General features: G+C 31.6%; 1 protein-coding gene across 3 annotated transcripts; it reads left to right on the forward strand.

Annotated features, from left to right (window-relative positions):
- Positions 1-5,988: 5,988 nt before the first annotated feature.
- LOC123226995 (D-ribulose kinase) lies at positions 5,989-9,932 on the forward strand. Of its 3 annotated transcripts, none has more exons than XM_044651594.1 (9): positions 5,989-6,104; positions 6,218-6,480; positions 6,626-6,765; positions 7,256-7,508; positions 7,601-7,733; positions 8,271-8,359; positions 8,484-8,761; positions 8,848-8,917; positions 9,506-9,932. In XM_044651594.1, the coding sequence occupies exons 1-9, from the start codon at positions 6,035-6,037 to the stop codon at positions 9,707-9,709; spliced, it is 1,500 nt and encodes a 499-aa protein (XP_044507529.1). In that variant the 5' UTR covers positions 5,989-6,034; the 3' UTR covers positions 9,710-9,932. The 3 variants fall into 3 exon arrangements, with proteins under 3 accessions (XP_044507529.1, XP_044507530.1, XP_044507531.1); XM_044651595.1 differs by having other exon boundaries at positions 6,218-6,468; XM_044651596.1 differs by having other exon boundaries at positions 8,848-8,943; positions 9,506-9,642.
- Positions 9,933-10,724: the final 792 nt, after the last annotated feature.

Genomic DNA, 10,724 nt, shown 5'->3' on the forward strand with positions numbered 1-10,724 from the left:
GTAGGCGACGTGACTAACACCTTGGCGGCCATTTTCGTCTTTTCAGCATCCTCGCGGGCCGCAAGTGCAATCAACGGGGCTGCATCATAGTTGATGGTTGGCTCAACAACCGCTACCTGCCCCGGTGCATTTAATATTTGCGTTCATGCATGTGATCGTTCGGTTGCACCAACAACAACGTGCTCCCGCATACACTGGATTAGTAAATTTTCAATATTTGCTTTGTTTAAAATGAAAACCAAAAGTTACATGTTTTCAAAAATACTAATGGTGTGGTAAGTTTGTGGTGGAGCAGCAGGAGCGGAGGTAATATTTAAAAGGCAAAAGATCGCATCATTATTTTAATATTATTGATAAAATAATAAATATATCTTTTAATCTTAACAAAGGAAATGTAAATATGTTTTAATAAATTAAAATTTAAATAAATATTTAGGTTTTTTTATCTGAGTATACAAATCTTGAGTGGCACATTGTTCTTTCCCCTTTAAAATAATCTTGGTGCTTGTGAGAAATGACGGTGCCTGTAATGCAACCGAATGAACAGTTAATTGGTGGGATCCACAAGGAGAATCATGCTGTGTGATATGATGCAACAATCATCACACGAACTATTTCAATTCTCTAAATTGAATGTGGATACCACGTCAGCCAAAAACCAATTTTGAAGTTGTACCCACATCCAAATTAGCATTTGAATTTCCTTTTGTGTTTCTTTTCATATGGCAGTTATCTTGCAGAGAAACGTTAGTTTACATATGTCACGTATATAATTTATTATTTATATATTTAAATTATATTATAAAAATAAATATATATTATTTTATATTATTTTTATTTTCATGTTTAATTACTAAGTCCTTTATAATTAAAATTTTCTTTTATTTTTTAATTTCTCTCAAAATAACAAATTTTAAATATAGTTAAAAATTAAAGATAAAATAATAAAAAACATGCTCATCTTCTTTATTATTATTTATATATAAAATTTTAAATAAAGATATATTATTATTTATATATAAAATTATATATAAAAAACATGCACATAGTTTTATTAATATTATATTGATTTTGATTGAGATTAAAGCCATCTTCTTTAAAGCATGAGGATTTGATTTGAGCAAACTGGTACTCAAACCACTGGAATGCAGCTTAACAAAGACGTGCATTGTACTCACAAGATTTTTGGACAAAATAATGGCTCCTGAATTACCATTCATTTCAGTGTTACAGAAGACAAAAGTTCTAGCGTATATTTGTGGATCACCCTCGTTAACTTAATGCCCGAGACAAAAATAGAATTACATATTTACGTGCAAGGTTTGATTTGAACTAAAAAAAGATTTACTCCTAATAACATAAATAATATTTTTTTATTCAAAACTTAACACCATCATGAAAATTGGTAATTATCATGGTTACTATTAACACCGACAACAATTACCACCACCCATGGCCAAAACCTTAAACCAACGTCAATATCATCATGCCAAAATCGAAATAGAGAAAGTCAAATTCATAATTAAAACTAGTGATTGTCACAGAGACAAACCAAAAACGACTACGAGAGAAAATAAATGAGAGAAATGAAATACATTTCGGTGATTTTATATTAAATAAAAACAGCAAAAAATAATTTAGTAATTTTACTTATTTGAAGTTATATTAACAATGTTATAGGGTGAAAAAATTGTTCTTTATATCATTATAGGGTGGAAAAATATTTTTAAACCAAACCTTTAGTGGGAATATGTTACTAATTCCTTTATAAATTATTGAAAAAGAAAAGCCACTAATAATCTTACTAATTTAAGGCACAATAATTTCGTACAACCAAGACAATTTAACAATTTTATTGTATCGGCCTAATATAGTTGGTTTAAGTTTGATTAAATTGAAAAAATAATTTTAAAATTGATGTAAAATAAGTAATTCAAAACAAATAAAAGTTTTCATTAAGAAAAAATAAAAAGTGTCACCACCAAATTCAATTAGTAACAACTAACCCAATTGAATCTGAAAATGGTAACCCACAAATATTTTTTCTCTATGATATCCAATTAAAACATTTTCTTTTACAAGAAAGTTACCCTTCACTTGTATATGACTTAACCTGTCCATACGAAATGCAAACACTAGTAATTCAACATGTTATCCAGATATTACTTTTTCGAAGAGGATCTGAAAGCATTCCCTATGAAAATGACCAAAAGTGCATATTTTAATCATTTAAAAGACCATCCAATGGCATTCAATATGTTAATCATATATTTGTATACATTAGCTAAAATATTAGAGAAAGGTCAAAAAAGGATCAATTTGATAATCTCATAGAAGAATATATATTTTTCTTTTTTGTTGGTATTATGTACTATTCCTTGATCACTATGTTTGAGATATTGAATCTATCAAAAGCGTGATTGTTAGATTCAGCTCAAAATTTTGTAAATTAAATTACAGTAAACTACATACCCAGTGTTATTTGTTCTATTTCGATGCATGTTAAAAATGATCCGAAATATAGTTATTATCTTTCATAACACACTTTTGCCTCTATACTTCTGCATTCTCTATCAAATTTTGCGTATTTGGGAGAGAAAATTTTGTATGTTCTTTTTGGAGAAGAGAAAGATTTATGTAACATATTAACTGTGACAGTTTTAGAATATTTTATATATATCTAACTATCTCTTCAATTGCTCTTCTAATTGTCCATAATAGTTTATGTAATCGGATCGAATCGATCTATTATGAGTAAACCCAAACCTAATAGAAATTATATGAAAAAATTTCAGGCTAATACATTATAGCTTCATTAACTCCTGTCATTATATGTTTGTAAACTATAATGCACCAGAAATAGGGTTTCAAAGCAATAAGTAATTGTGTCTTTAGAAAGAAATTGATTATTTGGACAATAATTTTTGAGTGTTTAACACTCTAGCAAAGTTTGACATATTCATATATTGTTTATCCTTCATTACCGAACATAACTCACAATCACTCTTCACGTCTTGGCCCTCACGGTCAGCTTTCAACAACAAGAGAAAAAAAAAAAAAGAAGAAGAAGTAGAAGAAGATTAATATACTAATAATTGACTTAAGGGGGTTTACTATGAATTAATGTTACAGCTGATCTTTGTTTGGGCAGCCCATGAATCAATGGATTTAATGTCACTTGTCACATAATTTATATACAATTTTAGATACACATCATATTGAAAGTAACAAGCAAGTTGAATTTTTTTTTTTTTAAATAAAAAACTTTATTTGTATTAGATCATTTTATCAAAATCGAATAAATCATATTAAATATGATAAATTTTGAATCTAATAACTGACTTTATGATAATTGAATTAGGGAAGTTAAATTTATTTATTTTTAGTATTAAAAAAAAAAATTTCAGTGAAGGATGTCTTCATGGGTGAGGTTTGGTGGAAGGATAAATCAAAATAACTCTTTATATTTTTTCCAATTAAAAAAAAAAAAACACACACCCACCAGCATTATCCAAATGTACCCATTGATGCTGATTGGGAGCCTTAAAATTGGGAAAAAGAGTTGAAAAAAAGGTGAGACGTAAATGTAATAGAGCTAACACAATCCTGAAATGCGGATTTGTTCTTACAAACTAATTACAAGAAGAAGAAGGAACCAAAAAAAAAAAAGGCATAAGAGAATTCTGTATGTCTGTTAAATTCTATGTCAAACAAAACAAATTAAGGAGGCCAAATATGTTTGGTATTCATGAATTCTTGGAGAATTTCACTTAACAACCATCTCTTTGGAGTTTTAAAAATTTTCTTTAAATGGCTATTTGATTCAAGCAAATAAAAAATTAATTTCTTAATTTATTTTTTATTATCAGTATTATCTTATCTAGTTTATAATGTTAAAAAAAATTCCAACAACCTTATATTATTGTTAATAATATAATAGATAATATAAAAATGATCTGATTATCACATATATTCTAATTATTAAAATATTAATATGTTAATTTTCTTTATGTTATATTTCAATTAGAGGTGTTTATGGCTCGCGTGGCCCATGGAATGTATAAGGCCAACAACCCAACCTAATATATATGGGGCTAAGCTAGGTTGACCCATGGGTTGATCAATTAATTTTAATAAAAAATTAATTTTTAATATTATAATTATTAATTAATTTTTAAATATTTTTTATATTATGTGAATAATATAAGGGGGGCCTTGTGTCTAAAGCCACGACCCTACTCGAAAAAGGCCCATAGCTAGGCTTGTGCATGCTACAGTATAAGCCGACCATTTTCCAAGACTTCGGGTCAAGCCAGTAATTGACGTCTCTAATTTTAATCCTTATTAAGTTTTTTTTAGTATTCTTTTACAATAAAACTATGTTACCCGCTTTGAGTATACAAACAAATATATATTTAATATATGTTATCATACGATTAAATAATTTTAAATTTAAGATAAGATAATATTCACTCATATAATAATACATATAAATAAATACTTATTTGTATACTTAAAATGAGTACGTATAATATTACTCAAACTTTAATCATATCTAAGCAAATATAATAATTATTTATGATTATTTTTTTATGAAATATAATATTAATTTATATTCAATAATTTTCTAATTAATATTGGGCAAACCTACCGCATTTTAAGAGTTACGTTTCATACTTCTTTAATCTTTAACATCTCAATATTACGTGGTTATTCTAACCTTGACCTTCGTTTCATTATTGAGTTCGTCCTTGATCTACCAAGGCATTTATATTTTAATTAAGCACAAAGGATCGATGAAACCACATGGGAAAATCGTAACAAACTATACGGTCAAACTAACTCTTTCCTCTGCAAAGATCTTACATAAAGTTAACCTGAAAAACATGCAGAAAGAGTAAAAGCAAAGAATTGGAAGGCACATAAATATTGGTGGTGGGTTCGACATCAGAATTTTATTGTCTTTATTTTGATTGGCATGTGCAAGCCTTTACTTTATTCCTGCTGGTGGTCCAACAATGGCGAATGATTTTTGCCAGATCTGGGACGATTAAGTAGAGAGATGGAAGAGATGGGAAGAGTTGAAGCAGTGAAGAAAGTAAACAAGCGAAGCTCTAAGCATAAATGAGCTGTATTTCCACTTTGTGTGTAACATATCCAAGTGGCTCTCGTGCTTCCCTCACCTGTCTTCAGTTCGCATGTGGCGTGGGTGCCACAATTTCAGACCTTTTCTTTTATAGTTGCAAGGAAAAAGAAGCCCTCAGCCTCCGCCATGTGGCTCATCTATTTTAAACAATAGATGCTCTTTGCATGGGCTTATGCAGGATGAATTTAAGGTGGATTGAGATCAAATTCGTCTTAAAGTTGTTTAAATTTGATTCATTTAAAGAGAATCAATTTTGAATTTGACTGAGGTTTGAGACAAATTTTAAGCTCGACTCAATCCTATAAATGAAAAAAAAAACCTCCTAAATGAAATTTATGTTATGCATATAAATTACCCAAAAAAATTATTGTTTTAGTTGATTATCACAAGCCTAAAACTTGAATTAGAAAATATTTAATTTTTAAACTTAAGTTCGAACTTGAATTTGTTTGATCAAATTTGTTCTAAGCTTATTCAAACCGAACTTGTTTTCAAACTCAAATATATTCGATTTAAATATATAATAAAAACTATGTGTAAAATCTATGCGTATAAACAATAATATATCATAATATGATTAGATATTATTTTATCTTTAATTTAAAATTATTCGATTATATTATGCATATAGTTTTATTTCTGTACCTAATTTTTTACTTATTTATTTATTTTTTCTTTTATTTTTCATACAGAGGTCTAGCCGAACTCGAAATGGAATCTCCTGGATTGAGTTTGATACGATCGTGGGATTTGAATTGGCCCAACTAGTTTGTACCAAATGGCCCAAAGCAATGTCTACAGAAACGGTGTCTTATCATAGATGGCTGACAAGTCGGCTCTTACTTAAGCAGCCTTATCCATCCAGAGCCGAAAGTACACTGAACTCGAATGATGCCCGCCCTAGCCCACCACCTTACCTTGTCTACACTGCTTCTTGGCTTGCAGTTACCTGAAAATGGTACTTCTCCGCTTTCTCTCATAAGTGAAATCATAGGAATTCAACGCCATGGTTGTCTTCTGCCTTTTAGTTCAAGGAATTAACGTGAACGATCTTAATTTGTGTCACTCCAGGGCATTGTAAGTCGAGTAGGTTACTTCCAGAAACTGGGTCTTTCAGAACTCTGAACAAGAAGAAACCGAGAAGAAGCATGGCTTTGATGAGTAGTTGTAAAGATGGTGATGGACAAGTGAGTCTTAAAGTGGGTGAAGGTGAACGGCTTTATCTTGGAATGGACTTTGGTACTTCTGGTGCGAGGTTTGCTCTCATTGATCAGCATGGGACTATTTTTTCTGAAGGAAAGAGAGAGTATCCAAAATATACGATAAGTTTTAAGGCAAAAATTGCCTCTGTTTGTTAGAGTTTGGATATTGTGCTTATCAAACTTCCAAATTTGATCACATCGATGATATTATTTGTGTTATTGCAATGAATTACATTGCCCAACAAAATTGAAATTGTTGATTGTGTTGTCTAGATAGAATGAAGAAACAATCGATTGGGTTCGCTCTTGGAAGACAACACTTTTCTCTTTGCTTGGAGATGTTCCTGTCGATCTCCGTCCGTTTATATCTTCCATTTCCATTGACGGCACTTCTGCAACTACCATCATTCTGGACAGGTGGGTACCTCAGCAAATTATGGCTAATTATAGCATCAATAGAACTATGTGCAAACGGTATTTAATTGCGGATTCAAACAATGTGTAACAATGTGATTGAGTTAACATACTCAATTTTAAGGAAAAATTAACACCAATCACACTATAACAAATCATTTGGACTGATCACTATATACATAACATTACTCTTCTAGGCCCTTGGTAATGTATTTTTTGTTAATAAAGAATCCCATCCGAACCGGATAATTTTTTTGAACTAAATCAACTACATCAAATAGATAAAACTTCGAGTTCAATGATTGATCTACAATTAATATATTGAATAATTCAAAATTTTTATCTTAATTTAAATCCAACTAGCTCATAACTCAAACACCCCTGATGCTCTAATAGGGGGTTCTACACTTTGACCAGTCAAATTACCCCATCAGGGGCAATGTTAGGATGGCTTTGATGTTATATGCATCTGAATTTTTCTTAATTTCTGCAGCAACACTGGAGAAGTTTTATGGAGACCTTTCCTCTACAATGAGAGTTGTCCTGATGCGTTACCATTTGTTAAGGCTGTTGCTCCTGCAAACCATACGGTCTGCTCAGGCACCTCGACCCTCTGCAAGCTTGTCTTCTGGTGGAACAATGAGGGTGCATATGAAAAATCGGCAGTGTTGTTACATCAAGCAGATTGGTTGTTGTGGTTTCTTCATGGAAAGCTTGGAGTGTCTGATTACAATAATGCTCTGAAGGTCTTTCAACTTCTTTTAATCATTTGTGATCTTTAACCTATCCAGCTTATTGCCAGAAAACTTCTGTTTTAATACCCTTTTATATGTCATAGGTTGGTTACGATCCTGAACTTGAGTCCTATCCTCCTTGGTTGCTCTCTCAGCCTTACTCACAACTCTTACCTTCGGTCAAAGCTCCTGGAACTGTTATTGGCTTGTTAAAAGATGACATCAGAACAGAATTTGGTATGTTTTCCTTCCATCTCCCTATAATTTGTTGAAAGAGGAAGTTACCTTCATTATGCTGAGGAAATACTGGAAAATAGATGAAAATGACTATTCTTCGAGTTAACTTCATTATGTAATTTTTCAATAAAATTATATATATTTACTTTAAATATGTTAATAATTATACAATTAATGTGTATTATCAAGTGACTGAGTGATTTTGAATTAAAAATAAAGTAACACATGACATATTTTTTATATATATATATATATACACACACACTCAAAAGTGAGTACATATAATATTGCCCATAATTTTTACCTATCATTTGTACAAAATCTAGTTATATTTGTGCCAGATACTAAATGCCAATGCTCGTAAGTTTGAAATTAACAGCCATTAAAGGTGGTTTGAGTTGCAGAGGAGCTAGACAGAGTAATAGTTAAGACGGAAGACTTCCATAAGTTTCTGAGATCATGCTGTTGCATGCACCTTGAATATCTTCAACCTGTCCGGTTTAAAAACCTTGTTAAAAAACATGGATATCCTTGCAGGTTTCTCAAATGATTGTGCTGTATGCACTGGAACCACTGATAGCATAGCCGCCTTTCTTGCAGCAAGAGCAACGGAGCCTGGGAAAGCTGTGAGAATTCTGCAGGACTTATCAAACAAAGCTATCATGACAATTTACTGTTTCTATTTTACATAGCTCTATCATTGTTTCTTGAGATACATGATTAAGTATATAATGTTCTTTCTGGTTTTAGGTCACCTCTCTGGGTTCAACTTTGGCCATTAAATTGCTGAGCACCAGTCGGATCGAGGATGCACGATTTGGGGTGTATAGTCATCGCCTGGATGACAAGTGGCTTGTCGGAGGTGCTTCAAATACCGGTGGGGCAGTTCTTAGACAAATCTTCAATGATGAGCAGTTGCAGAAATTAAGCGAACACATTAATCCCATGGAAGCCTCCCCGCTTGACTACTATCCTCTGCAAGCAGCCGGTGAGAGATTCCCAGTGGCCGATCCAAAAATGCTTCCCCGGTATATATATTCTCTTGTTTCGTTAAATTCATCCCACAATTTTGTTCCCAAACTTGAATTCCTTGGCTGGTTTACCCTTGTATCAGGTTAAGTCCTCGCCCACAGAGCGATGTTGAATACTTGCATGGCATTTTGGAGTCGATGGCACGTATAGAGGTGCATTAATGATTCTCATCTTTCATGTATGTTAACTTATTATGGTCATTACTGTATATAAAGTAAAAACTAGAGATGACAAATGGGTCCCTGCAGTCCAGCATGAACCCAACATGAAAAACCCTGGGTTGTGCTAAGCCAGTTGGTTGAGCGAGCGTGCCCTGGACCATTAGATAAGATCTACAGGCAAGCAGAGTCCAATATTGTTGGGATAATTTTTAAAAATTTTTTCTTAATCTTTTTGATGGACCAATGCATCTGATATGGTCTGATATTGTAAAGTGTTAGAAAATTCAAAAATAAAAAAAATATATTTTTTATTAAAGACATATGAGTGAGCCCGTTAAAAGTCTATGGGGGCTTACGGATTGCGTCTCAGGTCAGATTTTACAGAATCGGCCTGACATAAAAGCTTGTCAAATGACGGGTGTCAATGATAGGCTTCGACGCGGCCCAACACATGGATCCGGTGGGCCGGATCAGGATCAGCCCAGTTACCTTTAGCACTAAATATGTCTGTTAACAATTTCAAGAAGTCCTGACTTTTTTTTTTTAATATATATAATAACCCAGTAAATTTATATATAGGCAAGGGCTTACAGCTTATTAAAAGAGCTTGGCGCAACACAAGTGGAGGAAGTGTTTACCGCGGGCGGTGGTGCGAAGAATGAGAAATGGACGAAGATACGTGAGAGAGTCCTTGGCTTGCCGGTGAGGCGGGCAGCTCAAACAGAAGCTGCATACGGAGCTGCCCTACTGGCATTGAAGGGAAAGCAATCAGTAGCGCCTTGAGCAGATGAAGTCAAATATTATTGTCGGAAGTAAAAGATCGGATATAGATATGGAAGCGGCGCATTTAATGGGTGTATACTCATGATTTTATCTACTGCCGATTAAGTAAAACTTTGCGGTTACGGCAAAATTGAATCAATTTTGCCTCGTGCTTTGTGATCTTAGGGCGACACGCCCTGTCTAATGATTAACAATTCTTTTTATACTAAATGGTTTGGTCCTACCTACAACGTTTCACTTAATTTTGGTTGCTTAAAAAACGGGGGTTTTATACCTATTTAGAATAGTATTTATATATATTATTTTATAATTAAATATTATTTTATTTTTAATTTAAAATTATTTAATTATATAATAATATATATTAAATATATTTAAAATAAATTTATATAATTTTATTGAATTTAATTTGTATTAATCTTGTAAACCCTTATTATGTCTTAATTCTAAAAAATAGAATACGGTTATTTTTATTTTTTATTTATTAAGATAAACTGCCAGATAGGATTATATCCAAAATTCACAAATGAAGTCATTAAAATTAAAGGAAATTACCTCACCTATAGACAAGCGTTTGAATCAATTTTAATATTCGATAACAAACTTTCGTCGGACTCATGTCAAGGCTTGAAAGGGCCGTTTAAGATTTTAACTTTGCTGAAAGTGAATGAAGTGAAGCAATATTATTTTTAATTACATCATAATCAGCTTCAATGTTGAAAAATCAGTATGATATATATATATATATATATATATATATATATATATATATATATATATATATATATATAAAAGGTGTTTGGGTGTAATTCCTTTTATAAGAAATTAGTCAAAACTCTTTTTAATCATAAGTATAAATCCTTTATTACGTGTGATTTATCGATTTTTTATTATGTTAATTTGTATAATTAACATCCATTTATTTACAAATCGTGACCAATCCTTAATAAGATATTACGATTATTCAATTAATAAAAAATCAATAAAAAAGTTAATATTAACATTTTAATTGTAT

Source organism: Mangifera indica, chromosome 10 (genome assembly GCF_011075055.1).
Source record: "Mangifera indica cultivar Alphonso chromosome 10, CATAS_Mindica_2.1, whole genome shotgun sequence".
In the NCBI taxonomy this organism is placed as follows: Eukaryota; Viridiplantae; Streptophyta; class Magnoliopsida; order Sapindales; family Anacardiaceae; genus Mangifera; species Mangifera indica.